This window comes from Mytilus trossulus, chromosome 7 (assembly GCF_036588685.1).
Source record: "Mytilus trossulus isolate FHL-02 chromosome 7, PNRI_Mtr1.1.1.hap1, whole genome shotgun sequence".
Taxonomy (NCBI): domain Eukaryota; kingdom Metazoa; phylum Mollusca; class Bivalvia; order Mytilida; family Mytilidae; genus Mytilus; species Mytilus trossulus.
Window position 1 is genome coordinate 66,004,786 of NC_086379.1, and position 23,085 is coordinate 66,027,870.

General features: G+C 32.2%; 2 protein-coding genes across 2 annotated transcripts; both read left to right on the top strand.

The window, feature by feature from the left end:
• The first annotated feature begins 1,763 nt into the window (after positions 1-1,763).
• LOC134727222 (ependymin-related protein 1-like) lies at positions 1,764-8,991 on the top strand. The gene is made up of 5 exons (XM_063591601.1): positions 1,764-2,084; positions 4,710-4,791; positions 6,224-6,334; positions 7,035-7,186; positions 8,814-8,991. Exons 1-5 carry the CDS (start codon positions 1,800-1,802, stop codon positions 8,886-8,888), a joined length of 705 nt encoding a protein of 234 aa, XP_063447671.1. The 5' UTR covers positions 1,764-1,799; the 3' UTR covers positions 8,889-8,991.
• A 6,154-nt stretch (positions 8,992-15,145) lies between these two features.
• LOC134727223 (ependymin-related protein 1-like) lies at positions 15,146-20,230 on the top strand. Its single transcript, XM_063591603.1, has 4 exons — positions 15,146-15,492; positions 17,062-17,143; positions 18,684-18,952; positions 20,075-20,230. The coding sequence occupies exons 1-4, from the start codon at positions 15,205-15,207 to the stop codon at positions 20,147-20,149; spliced, it is 714 nt and encodes a 237-aa protein (XP_063447673.1). The 5' UTR covers positions 15,146-15,204; the 3' UTR covers positions 20,150-20,230.
• The last annotated feature ends 2,855 nt before the right edge of the window (positions 20,231-23,085 follow it).

Below are 23,085 nucleotides of genomic sequence, written 5' to 3' on the forward strand. Positions count from 1 at the left end.
TTGCGTAAAAACGTGAACTCTTTTGAAAAGATTTTTTGTTTACTTTGATTCTCGATTTAAAACCATATTTGATTAAATAATCATATACCATAATGATTTTATCAAACTCTCTGATAAAAGTGAAAATAATTCGCATTTAAAGTTATGTAAACACGGTTATCATATATATTAAACTGTTGAACCTACTGTTCAACAAAAGAACTTCACGAATTAATAATTGAAGGGCATGTTATAGAGCTTTGTCCTTTTTCTTACCTTTTAACAGTATACATTTTAAGGGAACGTCCGCGATTTTTTACTTATCATCTAAATATGTTCATTTTAACATTAAAAAACTACTTTCACAAAGTTTTAAATTTGCATTCCTTCTAATATAGGAGAAAATCCAGTAGTACAAGTTTTATGTTATACCAGTATTAAAAAAAAATATCATTCGAATGTGTATGTTCTAACATTTAGCGATAACTGTATGGTAAATTAAACGATACACTAGATACTAGTCTAGTAAGGAATAACCAAAACATTAATAGATATAGTCTGCTCAACTTTGAGCATTATAAGTTTATGAAGTCACTAGCATTAAGCTGATTTTGACTTTGTCTCTGGAATGAGAATTGCATATATACATCAACCATTTAAGTTATTCAATTCATATAGACCACCTTAAGCAATATGTATTGAGATAAAAACACAATATCTATGACTGTACGAATGCCCTTTAATCATGATACTTGGTTTTGCGCCATCTAGGCTACGCAGTTTAGATATTCTCTGATACAAGCATACATTACTACTTCTATTTGTTGACATACAGTTGCTTAATTGGGGGTGTCGTCTTTTTTAGTAAAACCTCAACTTCCACACTACAAACCATTGGTTCAAAATCAAGTCTTTCATTGGCCAAACATGAACACAAAATCCCGTACGTCTTTCGTTAGCTATCTAAACATATTGTGGTGGTTCTCTGTTTTCATACTGTATAAGCGTAGGATTCGAACCTGTCCCAACTAGCTTTTACCTGGACGTTTGAGTCGTCCTAGTTTCCAGTAAGCTTTTTATCAAGAAAGGTTTTACATCACTACACAACCTAGGTCGATATATAGGATTATTTATCTTTACTGGGTTCAACAAAGGACAAGTGTGGACACATATCAATTTGGGCTAATGTTAGTATACGTACGTCTTTGGAGGTATCATTTTTCAATATATAATCGTTTTAAAAAAAAATCCCCAAAAATCTATGTATGCAAGTGACCCCTACCAGTAAAAGCAACACTTTTTGAGTATATCTTATCTGGTTTTATGTTGATCTGTTTCCAAACGCTTAATGAGAGCAAACGTTGATGGATTTGTAGCAAAATCTCAAAATTAACATCATTTCATTCATTCAATATTTGGTAATAATGGTCCGGCCTGATTCTTTGACAGAAGATATTTGTATCAATTTCATACATGATTGTATTGTTAACTTTGTGATGTCCTTAATGGTTTTAGGAAGAAAAAGAAGAAACACTTTGTAATGAGAGGAGCTTTTTAATTAACTCTTTTATTTCGAGCGTCACTGATAAGTCTTGTGTAGACAAAACGCGGGTCTGGCGTGCGGAATTTTTGTCCTAGTATCTATCTATGATGAGTTTATATACTGCACACCCAAATGGATAGCCCTATATACTCGACCCGAAAGACATCAATACCTGATTGTACAATAACTGTTACATAATTTATCTTCATTATGATAAATATAGATATTTTAATAACTATGTTTATCATTGTGTTAAACTTTATGTGACCCACAAAACATGTATGCAGCAAGAGGAGAGGGGTTAGTACTGATTGTATTGTTAACAAGGCTATGTGCATCGACATCGACTCCTGTATGTTGTGCTCCAAACCAATGGGAAGGACGCCTGTATGTAGACTTTTTTGTTTTTCCATATGCCATTCACACCTACGGTACGGCTGATGTTGCGTACGATTTTATAAATTCTAGAACTGTTATAAATGCAACACTAGTCGAAGAGAGTCCTTTTGCGGATCCAAAAAAGAAGCAATATTCAACACTATATCTCGAAGACTATACGAATGTAAGTACCATGTATGATTTTCTGTGCCGACATGAATTATCATTGATATGGGGATATTTAACGTTTATTTTTTTTGAAATACAATGTACTAAGGCTTTTCTACATCAAGAATATATTACCTAAGCTGGTCCTCAATGCTCTTCATCTTCGTACCTTATTTTGCCTTTTTAACATTTTTTGAATCGACATCACTTTGATCAGTCTTTTTGTAGAGGAAAAGCGCGTGTGGTGTGAATACAAGATTCAATCCTGGTAGCTATGATAAGTTTATTTGTACATCTGTCGCTTTGAATCATAATCTAATTGGGCTGGGCCGATCTTTGGTACTCAAAGGAAGATCAACCAAATCGGCCCTATGGCACATAGGAGGTAAACCCCTAAAAGATCAAAACTAAGAAGATTGTTTTGCTTTAGTAGTAAGATTAGATTGTTATTAGAGTTCTGTGAATTTACTGTTTATAAAATGCTGAATAATTCAAATAAAGGTAACAGTAGTATACCGCGATTCAAAATTCATAAATCGATAGAGGAAGAAAAAAAAAATCCGGGTTACAAACTAAAACTGAGGAAAACGTATCAAATATAAGAGAACTAGGACACAACAGAGACACAACACACAACACCGAAACGTAACACACAGAGAAACAAGCTATAATGAGACACTGTCCATTTTCCTGACTTTGTACAAGGCATTTTATGAAAAAAAAATGGTGGGTTGAACCTGGTTTTGTGGCATGCCAAACTCCCGCTTTAATGGCAGTGTTAATTATAACATTAAAATTACAACATTACACGACAGGGTTACAATAAATAAACAGATAAATGGGAGAAATATAGGACAAGGAAACAAACGAATAATAGCCATCCAAAGGTAACAGGTTAAAAAATATTTTTATACACCAGACGCGCGCTACGTCCATCAGCACTTTGGTTTGTCTACTCTTATGCATAGGTTACCTAAGCAGTATTGGCACACCATTTCGGATCGAATCATCGGTTTTAATATTGTTCAAGAGCGTATTATACTAATACTAACTATACTGATACATTCTAAATATTTCAACCCGAGCCCAACTGACGCATCGTGCGTAGACGAACCGCGCGATTCTCATAACAAGTTTTAATCCTGATATCTTTAAGGAGTTATCACTTAAAAGAGAGACGAAAGATACCAGAGGAACAGTCAAACTCACGAATCGAAAATAAACTGACAACGCCATAGCTAAAAATGAAAAGGACAAACAGACAAACAATAGTACACACGAAACAACGTAGAAAACTAAAGAATAAACACCAAAAACTAGGGGTGATCTCAGGTGTTCCGGAAGGGTAAGCAGATCCTGCTTAACCTTGACTATGCCCCAGTGATGAGGATTTTTACATGTCTAACTCTGAATATCAAACAATGCGTATCAGATATTAAAATACATAAAACTTTAAATTGTGTCTAACTCTGAATAAATATGAGTATCAGATACTTATACATAATACTTAAAAACGTGTCTAACTCGGAATAACTATGAGTATCAGATACTAATACAACATACTTTGTAAGTAAGTCTGATTATCGGGATTATTACCTGGCTGAGCAGAGTATCATCCTTTAATTAAAAATGTTCTGGTTACATTTTTGTCTAAGAATATAATGAGAGAAAAATATCTACTAATGTCGTATAATATTAACATTAATTTTAAATTTTTACATATTTATTTTGTAAAAATTATTTTGTATATATTTATTGCAAAGTAGTGGAATATGTTAAGATTTATGAAATAATTTTAAAAAACCCTTTATCAACACAATTGTACAGAGGTTTGAAATCTTTAAAATGTAGTTTCATAAAGTTTGATAACTATTGAATCTACACAACAATAATGCAAATTTGCATTTATTACAATTGTAACTGGTTGCCCGGAAACACAGCTTAAATTAGACAAAATACAGAACTTCAAGGAAAAGTTATTTCAAAATCATACAGTAGAAAACAAAAAAAATAACACACAATATGCTCAGGGTTTTTTAATGTGTATATTTTGTTTACATTGGAGAAGTTGAGAGTTGTCTCATTGACAAAGTTTTTAAAACGCATCGATCCAATTGAAACTGAAATAAAGAATACAACTGATACAATTAAGCCTGCCTCATATATTGACTTACATTTAGATATCAACAATGCAAAATTGTTGAAAAAAAACTTTACAAATGGTCGTCCCCTTAGACAAATGTCATTATCAAAATAAATTTCATCTAGGCTATATGTTATTAAATTTTAATAATGTATCACTAATCATAGATGTGGGTGATTGGTTTTTATCTTTTTGAAGATTTGAATTAGTTGTGATAACAATGTTAATCAATTGTTTAACAAAAATGAACGTCATACTTATTTCCAAATTGTACACAAGAAACTAAAATAAAAATAATACAAGACTAACAAAGACCAGAGGCTCCTGACTTGGGACAGGCGCAACAATGCGGCGGGGTTTAACATGTTTGTGAGATCTCAACCCTCCCCCTATACCTTATCATTAATATCATTCAAATTCTGCGATTTGATCAAAGTTTGATGGTAATGCAGAATGGTAAATATCATCATTTAAATTAAACGATGATTGTAATTTCAGTATTATGAATATGAATTAGACAACCGGGGAAACTGCCAGAAAACAAAGTTGGATGTTAATATGACTAAGCAATGTGTTCAAGGTAAGAAATAATTTTCTCGTTTAGTATAAAGCACATGAATCTTTGATTTAAACTACTGTAAAAAAAAAAGTATGGAAAGTAATATTTATGACTACTTGATTAATGAATTAGAATACAAAACCGATTTTTTTTTTCATCTTGATTTTGAAATTTGTTTGTTGGCTTGTTGGCCCGATTTGTTTGTTTGTTAATTTGATGCTTGTTATTTCATGGTTTACGTGCAAAATAAAGGTCAGAATGATTTACCAAACAATATTTTGAGTAGGCATAAAAACTAAATACGTGGGTCTAGTCTAAATAAACCCTTTATGTACAGACTGCAACGACATGTACATCTAAACCTTGTAATACAAACAGCTTTATGGTTAAGACCGACTACATCGAAAACAGAGCGACAAGGTCGACAAAATTGTCTTATTCAGCAGATAATTTTCTACAAAGCATATTAGAATTAAAGATTAAATTTAAATTTGGTTTTAAGTAATGACAAATCGTCGTTTCTGGGAAACCACACAGACTACCACAACAAGTTCTGAAATTTCACGTTCAGATATTTTGCGATTAGATCTTTTATTGGTTGTTATGTTGATTTGTCTCCTCTTGTCGATTCACGAGATTTAGACACCGGTACACTTCTGTCTCATTCATTTCAATTTAGACAAAACAAATTAACTTTAAATACAGAATAACTAATACATTTGAAAACGAATAAATATGGTGTCTAGACAACAACTAAACCAATGAATATGGTGTCTAGATAACAAATAAACCAATACAGGTGTCATTTGTAGAAAACGGATATAAGATAAAATCATGATACTAGGTAGATTCGACAAGTAAATTAAAAGTATCTGAATCTTTCGTTTTTGAAGTAAGAGTCAAAAAGTCGAAAAACAAACATACCGAGAAAATTCAATTATGTCTGTTTAGTTCACGCATCGTTGTAAATATAACGGACTTTGATGAGACTGTCGTACAAAGTGAGAGGTTTAGCGATATATAGCCTGCTTAAATCCGAAATTTTCTACATTTGAAAATGACTGTGCCAAGTCAGGAATTAACAGTTGTTGTCCATTCATTTTTGATGTGTCTTGTCATTTGATTTTGCCATGTGATTAGGGACTTTCCGATTTAATTTTCCACGGAGATCAGTATTTTTGTGATTTTACTTTTTTATTACTTTTTTGTGATTTTTATTTTAATTTTATTCAAAACGTAAAGTCCGTAATCAAATGGCTAAATCAAAAGTTTAAACATATCTAACGAGTGGATAACGACTGTCCTACACCTGACTTGGTACAGGCAAGTTATAGGGGGAAAAAACCCGCTTACGTCATAATATTTATAAAAGGACAAATAAGGGTTTCAGATATCCGGAACCGATATGTGACATATTGTCGATTTCTCTTTTCATTGAATTTTTATATTGAAGGTGACGATAGTTTATTGTATAGTGGTAAAGTCGGAGAACACATTATCACTGACACATACAACATTACCCTCGATAAGAGTAACCCAAACATTAGAGCAACAATAGAAAGAGGTATGTAGTGATTATGGCTTACAACCTAACATGATCAACGAAAACAATCCGTGTACATTCACTCCTAGTTTTTGGTGGGGTTCGTGTTGCTTATTCTTTAGTTTTCTATGTTGTGTCGTTTGTACTATTGTTTGTCTATTTGCCTTTTTTCCATTTTCAGCCGTGGCTTTGTCAGTTTGTTTTCGATTTTTTGAGTTTGATTGTCCCTATGGAATCTTTCGTCCTTATTTTTTAATTAATTTGATAGTGTGTCAGAAATATCTTCATTAGTTATTGTCGATTTCATCAATTCATACTTGGTTATGTGTCGAGTTGCTCTTTTATGTTATCTGAATATAAATTGTACCGTGCTCCACTACTCCGAGTGCCTAATATAAGTTCTATACTTGTCAACGACCTCCCCCTGCAAAAAAATCAGTGTACCATGTATTTAGTCAATGTTTTGTTATGGCTTTGGAACTAGTCTGACTAGTTCTTTGTTTACCTATTAACATGTACATTTGCGTTCCTGATGAAGGTAAATCCAGAAAATCACTTAGAACGCAAGAAATTATTTAACGTGTAGTTTTCATTTTTTGAACAACACAAATAGTTTAAAGAATTTCTTTCTTCAGAAATTGTAAATTTTGATATTTCATATCAGTCATAATTCTGTTTACCTTGACTATAATATATATGCGTTTCAGAATTTTTATTTTAGGTAGCTGTGTTCCAGTACATTTATACGTCACTCATAAAGTAGACATGTCTACTGTGGATGTTTATAATGTGACACCTGGTATTAAAGACACAAAGATATTTGACATACCTCCTCAATGTAAACATGATAGTCCAAAACACAGAAGGACGATGGTGAGAAATGAAATCTTGCAATGTGTACAATATTAATAATTTCATGATAACAACTATTTTTGAAAATAAACTCTTGTAAACATGAAAAGCAAAATAAGATGGGATTATGGTTCTGTAACGACAACTGAAATATATCCGTCGTCATCTGTGAACCAGAAACTATAATATAAAAAAGAAGATGTGGTATGATTGCCAATGAGACAACTATCCACAAAAGACCAAAATGACACAAACATTAACGACTATAGGTCACCGTACAGCCTTCACCAATGAGCAAAGCCCATACCGCATATGGTCAGCTATAAAAGGCCCCGATAAGACAATGTAAACCAACTTATTTTCGAGTATAATTTATTTAGCGTTTAGAATTACTGGCCCATTTCACAGCGATTTAATTCCATGATTCTCAAATTTGCTCTTTATGGTTTAATAAAGAAAGATCCAAGTATAACATATTCGTTATGATTTATTCGCGTTATTTTTCTACTCGTGAAAGTTGCGAAAATATTGCTAGCGAATATGGTCGGTTTGTAGTATACTATAACGTTCAACCAACTTGTGTTAGTTTTTGTTTTATTTTCGAAGAAATGATTTTAACTCATCACTTGAAACTCTTGCAATCTCTACCAAGGAAATCATGATATGAAATGCTAGCTCTTAAATATTGTATCACATTGAAGATATATTCCCGATGTGCATGCTATGCTGGAATGTTGCTACATAGAAATAAAAAAGGCTTAAATCATCTGTTCTCACACAACCATCGTGGACAATTTCTTAACCGTATTTTGCACAACTGTTTTGGAATTTTGGATCCTCAATGCTCTTCAACTTTGTACTTGTTTGGCATTATGAATATTTTGATATGATCATCACTGACGAGTCTTGTGTAGACGAAACGCGCGTCTGGCGTCCTAAATTATAATCCTTGTACTTTTGATTTTTAGTCTAGATGGAACCCCAGATGTGTGACGGACAAAAGTGTAGATTTTTGTTTTTTGTTATTAATTTAAGTAGTATATATGCGTTCTTATGGTCACTAAACCCTGAATTATTTGGTGAGAAGACATCATCTTCATAGTTCAAAGTAGCATCAAATGATAAAAATAGCTCTTCTTCGGTCTTTCGACAAATATCTTGTCTGCTACATAAGGTTAAAGGAACAAGTAGAAAAAAAAGAGAACAGTTGGTTTCCTTCTATAAAATTGAGAATGGAAATGGGGAATGTGTCAAAGAGACAACAATCCGACCAAATAAAAAACAACAGCAGAAGGTCACCAACAGGTCTTCAATGAAGCGAGAAATTCCCGCACCCGGGAGAAAACACATCATTCTTCAAACTTAAAGAATATTTTTTATTTCGAAATTTTGAATATATTTTGTTTAAATTTTAGAAATTTTATTTCTACACCACATACGAAATTTCCCAGTTCTCTTTGGTTAATCTTGAGTCTTGAGAGAATAAAATGATATCACATTTGATGCACCTATGTAACATTGTAGACTTTAATTTGAAAAAAAAAATATTAATTAAATCATTTAACGACAAAGTACAGATATTTTGGATTTTCTACTGAATAACAAGACTTAAGGTTGTGTAAAATATACATTTGATATCTCATTTCAGGAGAGTATGCATGTATTCCAATTGAAAATACGAGAAACTCTTCAGCAGGTGTTGTTTGGAGGGAGAAAGGAATAAAATGGTCAGATAGATTCAACTTGACAAACATTTGTATGATGATGTGGATAACCAATTTATTTGGTCGTTTATATATTTTCAATAAATGCTGATTCATTACAAAGGTTCTTTGTTTTCTAATGCAAGGAGTTGACTAAAAGGCAAGGAGTTAACTAAAACGTTGTGAACACACAGTGGTCTTTATTTAAGACCTAGCATCGGTCATTATAAGTCTTGAAAAAAAAAACTCACATGAATCCAAGGATGGGATAGTTCGGTGGCTATAAAATCATGTTTAACCAACCGTTTTCTCCTGAAAGTCTGTATCTTGTCTGGAGAATTGAACTTCTTTTTTTCCCTTTTTTTTAATATTTAAAGAAGTTTTCGAATTCGTCTTGGAGTTCGTTTTGTTGTCATATCTTTTTCTCATGACAGAGAGACCTGTCAGTAGCCAGAGAATAAACTAACAATTTTAGGAATCAACATTTTGGACTCAAATACTAATGTTAATTGTTTGTCTAACGTCCTTTCATTAATTTTGCATGCATATTCTGGAATTGAACAAATTGACAATAAATCCAGTGGAAATTGTAGACCATGATCTTTTTACCATTACGGAGTATCTGAGATCGCCCAATATTTTGGTAGGGCTCGTGTATTTGTGTACTATAATTTGTCTGTTTGTCTTTAACTTCTTTAGCATTGGTGTTGTAAGTAAATTTTCGACTTATGAGTTTGAATTTTCCTTCGGTATGTTTCGCCTCTCTTTTACTTCTATTGTTAAAATGAGAATGGTGGATAATAACTAAAATTCACATTGTCAAATGCTACCTTTAGAGTTGTTGAAAGAGTTTTGTAACGTGAAGACGAAAAAAATGAGGCATCATATTAAGTGTCCAAATAATGTCTGAACGTTACTGCATATAATATTATTATATTATCCATTTCACGGATTTGGCTAACTTTTTGGATCTTTTGGATTATAGCTCTTCATCTTTTTTGTAAGCTTTGGATTTCAAATATTTTGGACACGAGCATCACTTAAGAGACATGTATTGTCGAAATGCGCATCTGGTGCAAGAAAATTAGTACCGTTCATTTTATTATATAAATCTAACACAGCCAAATTAATGTAACTTTTTCACATGTGTTTTACAGCCTGAATGCGGGGGATCTATATAGGTATCCATCCAATCATTGTGGCAAATTCATTTGAAAGTGCATGTAACAATCATGACTATGATAGTCAATTAATAATTTAGAGATTTTTGACATTGACCTTGATGATAGACCTCAAAGTTAGGTACATTTGGTATTTGCAACCAACAATGAATGTTGATTAAAGAACTGCATATCTAAAACGTGTTAAATGTGTTATCAAAATCCACCCTAACGCACGTTGTGTATAGAGTAAACAGAACTGAACTCATAGGAAAATTTAAAAGTTAACAAGTAGATATGGAGGATTTAACCTGGTTTTATAGCTAAACTAAACTATCATTTGCATGATAGCATAAAATTCCATTATATTGACAACTTTGTGTGAAAAAAACAAGAAGAAATAAAAGATAGAAATGTATAAACAAGGGCTTGTTATTTCCTATCATAATTTCCTCAATAGAGGGTTGCTGGTCACAATGAACAGTTATCAAAGGTACCAGGACTATAATTTAATTACTAAATTATAATTACTAAATTCTAATCCTGGTACCTTTTATACATATTAGCACGCCAGACGCTATGAAGCTATTTAACCAAAAGTTATAAATGGTGCAGTTTAAATCATCCCTTCGTAAATTTTACGGACGCCATCACACATCGGTTGACCGTTATAGAATTACCGTTTCACAGATGATGTCGGATAAATTCCTTAGGTCGTACCTACAATCCAGTTTCCTTTTCACCAAGAATGTGACCTACCGAATTAAACTATTTACTGGATGTGTAATAACATGATCAACACGAGGGGTGTTATATGTGGAGCAGGATCTGCCTACTATTCCGGAGCACCTGAGATCATCCTCAGTTTTTGGTTGGGATCGTGTTGCTTAGTCTTTACTTTTCTTTGTTCTTTCTTTTTAAATGATTATTTGTCTGTTATTTTTTTTAATTTTGTCCATAGCGCTGTCAATTTGTTTTCTATTTATGAGTTTCACTGTCTCTCTGATATCTGTCGACCTCCTTGTATTATTACTAGTTTCAATGGATATTTACTAGCTACTGGACTTATTATACCATGCCACGCGGACAAACAATCATACAGTCGCGATATCAACTCAGTGTTAGAAAATCAAACGCAGAACTTTAGTAAATTGATCTTCAGCAGGAATCACACATCTCTTCTTAGAAAAACCTTTATGTAATTTAGCAGGAAATCGCATGCCAGAAGATAATTATGGTTTCATATTTCAAGTTCAGAAATTTGATACAAACTTTATTTGTCATTTGCATTATTTTGGAATTATAAGGAGCCATAAAGAGCGCTTGTCTCCACCTTTCAGAGATACACAGAAAAAACCATGATAAATATATTCCTAACAGTATTTGGTCTAATCATGTTCAATGTACATTGCCGTGGCGAGTCCGAAAAACCTTGTTTGTTGAAGGACTACCTTATCAAACAGATGGAAAGGAACTTGGTGGAACTAAAGGATATGAAAGTTAATACACCAGCATATCGGGGTAAGATCATTCAAAACATGATATACAAATATAAGTGATTAGTATTTGTTGTTTGGGACAATAACTGTGTACTGATTTGTATGCGCCAAAGAAAAAGACGTGGAGAAAAAAGAACATTAACATTAATGTATATGTGTGTGTGTTTTTAATGTTGGCTTAACATGTCTTTGTCGTTGCTCTCAATTCATAAACATAGTTGCCGCATTTTTTTTTGTTTTCAGGACATAACGCTGCAACGTATATTAGATGTGGAAAGTCCAGCTGCCCTCAGGATTCAACTCTTGTTTATGATGGTAACTGTATATTCAATAAGTGATTCAGTATTAAATGTATAACATTTATCTTTAGCTGCTTAGCTTTATATCAAATAAAGTATATAGTTTGGTGAAAGCGTTCCTTTCACTCCTTTTTGAAAAATTGGTTAGGTATCATCTTGTTTGCAGCACTAGTCGCTTCAGATTTAAAAATGGCAACACGATAGTATATCTTATCAACTGTTTAAATAATTGTAAGTCAGGGTGATCTTAGAAATAAAATTTAGAATGAAAATTGGGACTGTGTTAAAGCCGCGGGCCACATATAGGTCTTTAACACATCGAAAAATATCGCATGGTTGTACTTGCAGAAATTTGATAAATAGTTGTAGTTCGTACTCATCATTCATTCAGTCTACCGCGTCCTTTTATTTCTAAAGCAAGCAATTTTTGAAATCGTTTTTAAATTTTGATAAAGAGTTATTACCAATGATTGGTTATAATAACACTTTCGTTTGTGGAATGAAATTCGATCATTTATACAGTGAAACAAGGCTTTACATCTATTTCTTTCCTACTTTGCATTTCTTTGATATACGTTTCAAAATGTATGTAGAACATATAACTTCTTGTCCTTGTCTTCCACGATGATAAATAAAAGTTTTGAGTTTGCTTTCCAAAACAGAGAATATATTCTATGATACTGATGGAAATTTCAGTTCAAATGCAAGTAACCTTATTTAATGTATGTTACACATGAACTAGTTTTTATTTCATTCAGTTCTATAAACGTGTGAAATATGTTTGTTTGCTGTACGATATGCTGCTGGGAATCATTATAATGATGGAGGGTCAGGTTCAAACTTTCTTTGTCTTCCAAAAAATCCGTAATGAAAAGACTATACAAGTGGACAGAATGAAGGAACAGGTCGTTTATATGGTGTTGAATATGAAATTCAAACCAGTAAACCATATTCAAAGAGTTTCAATGATAAAGACATGCCATGTGCAGTATGTTTAACAGCACGATCTACTGTTCTAATGGTTCCAGGGAAAATAAATTGCCATGAAGGTTGGCATAAGGAATTCTCGGGTTATTTGATGTCAGAATACCACACTAAAACCCGCACACCGTCGCAATATAACTGCGTAGATGAGAAGTTGGATTCTGTTCCTGGTGGTGACAGTAATCGTAATGAAGCTGTTGTTTATCCAGTAGAAGCTGTGTGTGGTTGTTTGAAATGTCCACCATACGTAAACGGCAGAGAACTAACATGTGTCGTCTGCTCAAAAGAAATAAATTAACGCAATTAAAACATTAAAGTTACTCCAAACATTTCAGTCTCATGATTTTTTTCTTATATGTACAGATACTTATAATGCAATAAATTGTATTATATGTCTCTAGCATGTCCTTCAGCTGAACAATTCAGGCTTACATTAGGAGCAGTTGATATCACCCCTAGTTTTTGGTTGGGTTCGTGTTGCTTATTCTATGGTTTTCTATGTCATTTGTACTATTGTTTGACTGTTTGACTTTTTCATTTTTAGCCATGGCGTTGTCAGTTTATTTTCGATTTATGAGTTTGACTGTCCCTCTAGTATCTTTCGTACATCTTTTAGTATCTATGCTGACGCATCTATCCAATTGTTTTTAAAATATATGATATTACAGATACAGTTAATCCTGATTAATGTCTTGACTTTAATATAAGAATAGACAATAAGAGTCGAAAAACATCTGGATTTTATACGACAAAAGAAATGATTTAAATATTTCAATTTTGAATTTTCTATAACGCAGTGGAAACATTCCAGCAACAACTGTTGATTATAAATTCATCTTTCGATCGAATTTTCTGGTTATCATTTTTGTATATTAATTGTTTTGATAGATATTTGTTGCTTTAAAAAGCAAAAACCACACTCTTAATAGTGATATTGAAGTCAAACCGTCCAAAGGTTAGAGACACCATCTTAATTTGTTGAGCGTTACGGAATATATAATTGACAGATGACCACATATAGGTTTCACTAATTTACAAATCCAAACTATCACCAAAGTCCGATTAACAACCAATGAGAAACAGGACGTGTGTAACTAAAAAAGCAGATATTGTCATCCTTTTTTAAATTCTTAACTTCACTGTTAAAGAAAAATGAGAATATGCCTGTACCAAGTCAGGAATATGACAGTTGTTGTCCATTCATTTGATGTGTTTGAGCGTTTGATTTTGTCATTTGATTACTGTGTAACAACTTAATTCTAAAAATTGACTATGAGGGTCAATTGAAAACAAAACTTTACAACAAAAAATATTTTACGGACGCCATCCCGAGTTGGTTGACCGTTGTGGAGTACCCGTTTTTCAGATGATATCAGATGTAAAGCAGCACCTGAAATCAACCCCAATCAACCCCCGGTGGGGTTCATGTTGTTGTTGTGCCCCTATTTGTGACATTTTGTTCACGCATCTTTGTCGATATTATGGAATTTGATGCGTTGTCGAATAAGTGAGAGGTTTAGCTCTATAAAATCAGATTTAATCCACCATTTTCTACCTTTAAAAATGTCTGTACCAAGTCAGGAATATGGCAGTTGTTGTCCATTCGTTTTTTATGTGTTTTGTCATTTAATTTTGCCATGTGATTAGCGATTTAAATTTCCTCGGAGTTCAGTATTTTTGTGATTTTACCTTTTTTGTTAAACATCTTAACTTCGGCGTTAATTTTGTTTTTAAGGAGTCATGTTGCCTTTGCTTAACTGTTCAGTGCATGTTATATTTTTAAAATTGCAAATAACTTTAAAAATAAAACATTTTTATGCTTGAAAATCAAGCAGCAGATACAAAATTGATTTACAAGATATACACTTAATCATTATGATTTTTCTGTTTGGTTACATCAAAACACATAGCATGAAAGGGGGAAATAAACTAGCAAGCTAAATTGTGCATAAGCTAAAGGTTTGAGTCATGATCCAGTATTCGAATAAATATAGTATCTTAAACACATTCACCTGTCTCTGAAAAAAATATTTAAGTATTTATATTAGGTATATTTTTTTTATCAGAGACATGTACCAGTGCTCTGTAATAATATAAACAGAGGCGAAAGAAACCAAAGAGAAATTCAAACTTTAAGTCGATAACAAGTTGACATTGCCATTACAAAACACGAATTAGACGAAAAAACAAAACAGTACTCAAAACACAACTTAGAAAACTACAGTATGATCAACACGTTTCAGAAACAATTACATGTGTACTTTAACCAGTAAACAAAGCTTTTCTCTCAATTATCAGTACGTATATACTTCATATTATCTTCATAATCATGCGATAAAGATATGCTTATAGTATGTGTTATCATCGTGTCATACTTTCTGTGAACCAGTCAAAATGTATACACCGCGATCAATAGTGGTACTTTTAACGGCTTTACTTTTAAGAATTGGGATTGGATTGGAATTGGATCCTGTGTGTTGTACTCCAGATCAGTGGGAAGGACGCGTGTATGTCGACGATGCACAGATATTTTACTACATACATTTGAATGGTTCTGCGGAAGTCGCCTACGATTTCACAAACTCTAGAGCCTTCATAAATGCAACTGTTGTCCAAAGGAGTCTTGTATTGAAACCAGAAATACAACAATATTCCGTACTATATATCGAAGACTACAAAAATGTAGGTATAATGTTTATGCATTTACAATGATCTATCGATGTAATAACATTAACTGTACCATTTCTTTAACACCAGATGCGCATTTCGACCATAAATGTTTCTTAGGTAATAATCGTAGCCAACATATTTGAAAATCCAAAACTTATCAAAAGAATGGAGAGCCTATAACCCAAAAGAAAAAAATATTTTCAAATAAAAGCAACAGAGATTATCGTTGTTTAATATTCATACTGACTTGATATATTAGATTTTTAAGTGAAAAAAAACCAGTTTGAACCTGGTTTATGGCTAGAAAAAAAAATGCTTTTATGGCAATGTTTCAAAAAGCAGTTTAAATGACTACACTACGTGACAGGAATACAATCTAAAAAAACGCAAGAACATTCGGCACAGTGAAATACGTAAATAAATTATATAAAAGTACATTACAACATGGAAATAGGAGAATAACAACGAACACAAATTTGTCCTCAAATTCGGACAAAGAATAAGACAAATTCCTAAATTAAAACTAATTTCAAAATTGTATAACAGCAAATTGTAATAACACAATATTCGTATTTTCGTGTCTGTATTTTAGCCAGTACTGGATACGAATCTAGATAAACTTGTAGACAGTTTATCGCAGTCCATCAGCATACCCAGTGGTAGTCATAACATAAACGGTATGAGATGCACATTTTGGAAGTACATGTCTTTTCAGTGATGCTTGAGGTCAAAATATTTGGAAAAAAACATAAGAGATCGGTACTTATACATCCTGTCATTGTGTATTGTGCTTTGATGTATTTTTGTTTTCTTGTCTTCCGTTTTAGCTAATATACTTTGTCTTTGAGCCTTTTTGTTTATCTTTGTTGACGTGTTTGCTTGTTTTATAGTGATTAAGATTATAACACTATGTTGACTACCGTTCCTCTTTTTTTGACATTTTTGCCTGTTATGCCTGTTTGTTTTAATCACACGTCGTTGTCAATATAATTGAATTTTATGCGATTGTCATACTTGTGAGGGGTTTAGCTAGCTATAAAAGTAGGTTTAATCCGACATTTTCTATACAATAAAATGCATGTACTAAGTCAGGAATATGACACTTGTTATCCATTCGTTTGATGTGTTTCAGCTTATGTTTTTTATATTTGCGTAGGGACTTTCCGTTTTGAATTTTCCTGGGAGTTCTTTATAAGATAAGTTGTGGAAATGACTCTTTTTTAGGGTCGTGAATGAGAGGGGTTGGGTTGGAAATAGAAATCCTTGCTTAGTAGAAATTCATAAACAAAGATGATCTTCCTAAAAGTAGAATGAAGTTGTATATTTTTGCTTTTAAAAAAAAATAGGAAAATACGAATATTGTGTTATTACAATTTGCTGTTATACAATTTTGGAAATAGTTTTTAATTAAGGAATTTATCTTACTCCTGTACAGTTCTTATTCTTTATCCGAATGTGTAGGAAGTGTCTGTGGTTATTCTACTTTTAAAATACGGTTCGTTTTCAACAGTTTTGAACCAACCTAACGCAAAACGCGTGTGGCTGTTGATGTTATACATATAATGTATTAATTGTTTTTAGAATGTCGAATATGAATTAGACGACGGGAAGACTTGTCAGAAAGCATGGATGGATTTTGATATGACTAAGCAATGTGTTAAAGGTATGAATACTCGTGCTTCAATGAATCATATTAGAATAATAATACGCAATAAGGTCAGTAGAAATTGATAAACATATTGCAAGAACAATTCAATAAACACTAACAATCATAAACTCCAATTAATTTTGTATAATAGATTACAGATATGTAGCCTTGAAATTGGAAAGGTCAGTTTATCCCATTCTTCAGTCGGATTTGATAAAGTTGTCTTTATGTCATTTACCTTGTCTCCAATTAAGGTCACTATATTGTGATTGTGATATTGTATATTAAAAGTACAAAAGTATATAATATTCTGACTAATACTTAAACCTAAAAGGTGTTTGCATCTCCAGTTACTAGTACGAAGTATGTGAATACTAAATCATTTTGGGTTTTATAAATTACATATGATTTTGCATGTTAGTTATTTTGTGTACTAAAAAGAAAATTCACAAAAATATTGAACTGAAAAAATGCTATTATTAATATCCAGCTTGTTATGACACTCTCTTCTTCATACCAAAAGGTAATTTAAAAATGTTTTTAGTAGCAAGATATTTTGAAGAGCTAATATTCTTTTATATTCAAGTTTATCATAACAAATGAACAATTATAATGCCTGTCTTTGCCTTAAGGATGTACACCTCTGAGGAGCCAAAAATTTCTAGAATTAAACTTTTTTTCTTAACCTGATTTTTAGGTTTATAAGACTGTAACAAAACAATTGGTGAAGAAAAAATCATATGGTGGTGTGCTTCTTTTTTTGCTACGGCCCTTTGAAAATGCCCAATTTTGATGATTTTCTCACTTTTCATCGATTTTTACCTATTTTTGGGCTATTATCGTGAAAAAAATCACAGTTCCACAATTAAACTTTTTTTCATACTTTCCATAAAGATGAAGTGGACCAATCTGAATAAATTTAACTTACAAAAACTATAGGTAGGTGTTAACATAAGAAAGTTTGATCATATTTTGATGCTTTTTTGTGTAAAATTTACCATACTGCCAATTTTGTATTTTTATGATTTTTCTCATTTTAAAGAACAAAATGCATATTAATTCAACTTTTTTGTTATAAATGATTGAAAAAATACATATCTCAGAAATTTGAAAAGACCAAAATGAGATGGGATGTATATTATTGTTGTAAAATCATTTTTTGTATCCCTCACCCATTTTCTCAAAATTTTGACTAAAAATACTGACTTGAATGGTCGTAAAATTTGAAAACTGGATTATTCAAAAACTGTTCATGGTAAATACACAATTTTTTCACAGAGTTATGTTTGATTATAATATTTTTAAAATTCATTGATATTTTCCACTTCTATCATATGTTTTGGAAATAATTTAAGAACGAGATTTCAACGAGACTGAAAAGTCAGAAGAATACATCCTTAAAAGAGGAAGGCTTCGCATTATCTTGTGTTAACTTGTGTTAACTACACAATGAAATTTAACTTTGCCAAACTATTTTATCAAGACTTACCAATAAAACAACACCGATGATTGTCATTATTTGTGATTGCCATCCATTGGTTTTTGGTATTTATAGGGGGAGCAAAGTTGATGCAGAGTGGGGTTGTTGGAAAAGGGACTGTTATCGACACATATAATACAACTTTAGGTGATCAATACAAGAACATACGGGCAACAATTGAGAGAGGTAGCTGTTTACCTGTGCATTTAGTTTACATTAGTTCAGATTATGGTTCTGTAACAGGTTATGATGTTTATGATATTACGCCGGGTATTAAAGACACAAAGATTTTCGACATACCGCCTCAATGTAAACATGTCAGTCCTACACACAGAAAGAATCAGGTATATTATATTTTTTACACAAATAAAGACTATATTAAGGACGTTAAGGATATTATTTAGACTTCTGCTGTCAACAATGGATTTCTTTAATTGAAGAGATGTTTATATAATAAAGGCAACAGTAGCAAACTGCTGTTCAAAAATCATAAATCGATTTAGAGAAAACAAATTTGGTTTACAATCAAAACCGAGGGAAACACATTAACTATATGAGGAAAACAACGAAATAACAGAACACAGAGTAAACCACTGTTACTTTCGTCAGCTTAAAGTAAGAGAATATGAAAATGATATTTCTGATAATAACCATTCCATCTTTTAAAAAGCTAGTAAATCTGCAAGGGAAAGACGAAGAAATAAGGCGAGGGTACATTACAGTTTGGTTCATCATAAGTAATACATAAATTAACATTTGGAATCACTTGTATGTTCGAAAGACAGATGTAGGTTGCATTCTCTGAAAACATATATAGACGACTCTCATTGCGTGTTTGTGTAATGGGGACCTAGATATGAGTGTTAAATACTTTAAAATATCCTCCTTTATTCGATTGCTTTCACTATATATCAATTGACCTTAACTCAAGAAAAACCATGCTAACAGCAGCTCATCAACTAGTTGAACAACATTATCAAGAGACCTTTATGTAACGATTGCATATTTGAAGCATATTTTCTAACAATCTGAAGTTATTAACGTGCCTTTACTTTACAGAGCAATACATATTTCAAAACTATCCTCATTTTCAATGCTCAACACATGCAGAAAATGGCTCACTTATAGTTTATAAAGTGTTTGTCAACTTGAAAATAAATGTTATATTTACAAAGGATATTAGGCAGAAAATAAACTCAAACAATCTTTATTATTTGTATTTTAAAAAAATAAGCCAAGATACTGAAGGTATAATCAAACTCATTAGTCGTAAAACATACTAACAATGTCATGGCAAAATAACACAAAAAGCAACGACTCACAACAGTATACAAAACACAAAATAGTCAATGTTTAATGTTAAGCAGATCCATATCTACATGTGACACCCTTCCTTTTGCTAATGTAAGTTTGTACCCAGTGATAACCTATATCATGCATTCGATGATTTTTTATATTTTTTTCAGGACAATATGCATGATTTGAAATCAAGAATACGGAAGATAGTTTTGCAATTTATGTCTGGCAGAAGAAATCCTTGACATTTTAGTTTGACAAATTATGTTTTTTGTTATTGTAGTATGTACATATATCATTTTTGATAGTATACAAATTGATAACCATTTTCTATTTATTCATTAAATTGAAATGCTGTAAATACTAATCCAAATCCTAGGACCCTTTATATAGATTAAGATCTTCTTTCATAGCCCGATGAATTGTGTAATGAAATGTATTATGACTTTATTAAAAAAAAGGGAAAGGACCAGTACCTCACCCTATTTACTGTCATTATCCGACCACCTTTGAGGTATTTAAATACCTATTGCCTGACCAGTATAAAAAATTGTCAACACAATTTGTCCATTTAAATTGTACAATATGTATTGTGAGAGCTCATCAACAGGTGGTCATTTAACTACCCAGTAAAAAATCTTCACTAAAAGGTAAAATTTAAATGACTGATAGCTAGCTTGCTTTCTTCGTGTATCATGACCAATGTCCTGAATAGACTATTCTATTTAGATATGGGACATTTCAAGCCATTTCATTTTGACTCACCGGGCCCGAAGGGCCAAGTGAGCTTTTCTCATCACTTTGCGTCCGTTCTCCGTCGTCCATCGTCCGTCGTCGTCGTCCTGCGTCCGTCGTCGTTAACTTTTACAAAAATCTTCTCCTCTGAAACTACTGAACCAATTCAAACCAAACTTCATCTGATTGATTCGTAGGGTATCTAGAATAAAGTTTGTGTTTGAATTCCCATTTCATCAAAAAACATGGCCACCATGGCTAAAAATAGAACATAGGGGTAAAATGCAGTTTTTGGCTTATAACTCAAAAACCAAAGCATTTAGAGCAAATCTGACATGGATAAAATTGTTTATCATCTCAAGATCTATCTGCCCTGAAATTTAGAGATGAATCAGACAACCCATTGTTGGGTTGCTGTCCCTAAATTGGTAATTCTAAGGAAATTTTACTGTTTTTTGGTTATTATCTTGAATATTATTATAGATGGAGATAAACTGTAAACAGCAATTATGTTCAGCAAAGTAAGATTTATAAATAAGTCAACTGGACCAAAATGGTAATAATGTACAGCAATTTAAGACTCAAAAATAAGTCAAAATGACCAAAATGGTCAATTGACCCCCTAAGAAGTTATGGCAGTTATTGTCCTTATAATCAATTTTAACAATTTTCATAAAATTTGTAACTTTTTACTAACATTTTCCACTGAAACTACACGGACAAGTCCATTATAGATAGAGATAATTGTAAGCAGCAAGAATGTTCAGTAAAGTAAGATGTACAAACACATCACAATCACCTAAACACAATTTTGTCATGAACTGTCTGCTTCCTTTGTTTAATTCACATATACCAAGGTGAGGGACACAGGCTCTTTAGAGCCTCTAGTTGTGTCTCTTTACAGTGAAGATGGAAATTCAATCAGTGAATTTAGTTTATAAAAAAGGAGATATATGTTTGCTTCATGGTGATTTTAATGTGGGATGTATTTTAAGTTTCTGGTTCCTAATATGGAGTTAAAGTGTTTGAGAAATGGATTTCTTTTTTTGGATAGCCCATCTAATTGTGAATAATTCTACAAGATTAATTATGTGTGGCTTGGTGTTTTCTAATGGGATATATTTTCATGTTATATTACGATTCCTGAAATGGAATAGTAGTGATGCTAAGTTTCATTTATATTCAGGATCTACTTCAATTGGAATTACTATTAAATTTTTTTTTCAATATACCAAAAAAAGTTCAAATAGCTTCTAAAGAGAATAGAATTTCAGTGCTTTATCCTTCATTATGAAAATGGGATTTACCAGCAATGATTTATTTGTGATTGTAAGCAAAATAAATAAATTTACATATATCGTATATCTTTATAAGAAAGAACAAATAGTGTATTAAATGTAAAATGTCCCATACCTAAATAGAATAGTCCATTCAGGACATTGGACATGAGGAAAGCAAGCTAGCTACATGTATCATTCATTTAAATTAGCTCTGTCAAAAACAAACCAGGTAAATCTACAGGTAGTTAAATGACCACCTGTTGATAATAGCTCTCACAATACCTGTTGTACAATTTAAATGGACAACTTGTATTGACAATTTTTTAAACTGGTCAGGCAATAGGTAATTCACTACCACAAAGCTTATTGGATAGGCACAGTAACATGTATAACAAAAGAGATTTTGTATGATTGCCTATGACCGTAATCATTAATACCAATACGTAAAAATCTCTCCACTTAATGTAAGTGTAGGAGTAAGTATTAAACAAAACATATATTGCATGAACTGTCTGCAGAGAAAAAAAAAGTTTTGAACTAAGAAAAATTAAAATAAGAGAGATTTTTGTGAACTTATTGAAACAGGAAATTGTCTGAAAAACATCCTGACATTTTAAGTTGGAAGAGTCTTAAAATATGAAAACCTGCTTTATCACAAAGATGAAATTCTATGTGCATCTCGCCAATTGAATGAATTTGACCTACCGAATTAGACTATTTACCGGATTTGTAATCACATAAGCAACACGACGGGTGCCGCATGTGGAGCAGGATCTGCTTACCCTTCCGGAGCACCTGAGATCACCCCTAGTTTTTGGTGGGGTTCGTGTTGTTTATTCTTTAGTTTTCTATGTTGTGTCATGTGTACTATTGTTTTTCTGTTTGTCTTTTTCATTTTTAGCCATGGCGTTGTCAGTTTGTTTTAGATTTACGAGTTTGACTGTCCCTTTGGTGTCTTTCGTCCCTCTTTTGCCAAACTTCAATCTTTGAAACATTACGTGAATTACTATGGTATCTCATTATTTCTTTATGTGATCATACCTTGTAAACTATTGGTAATACTGGTAAACTATCTTATGAAGCAAACTACAACCCGCAAGTGTTTTTGTGTTATTGTCATCCCTTTGAATTTTTGCAATTTTGCTTATATATAAATTTATCTGTCT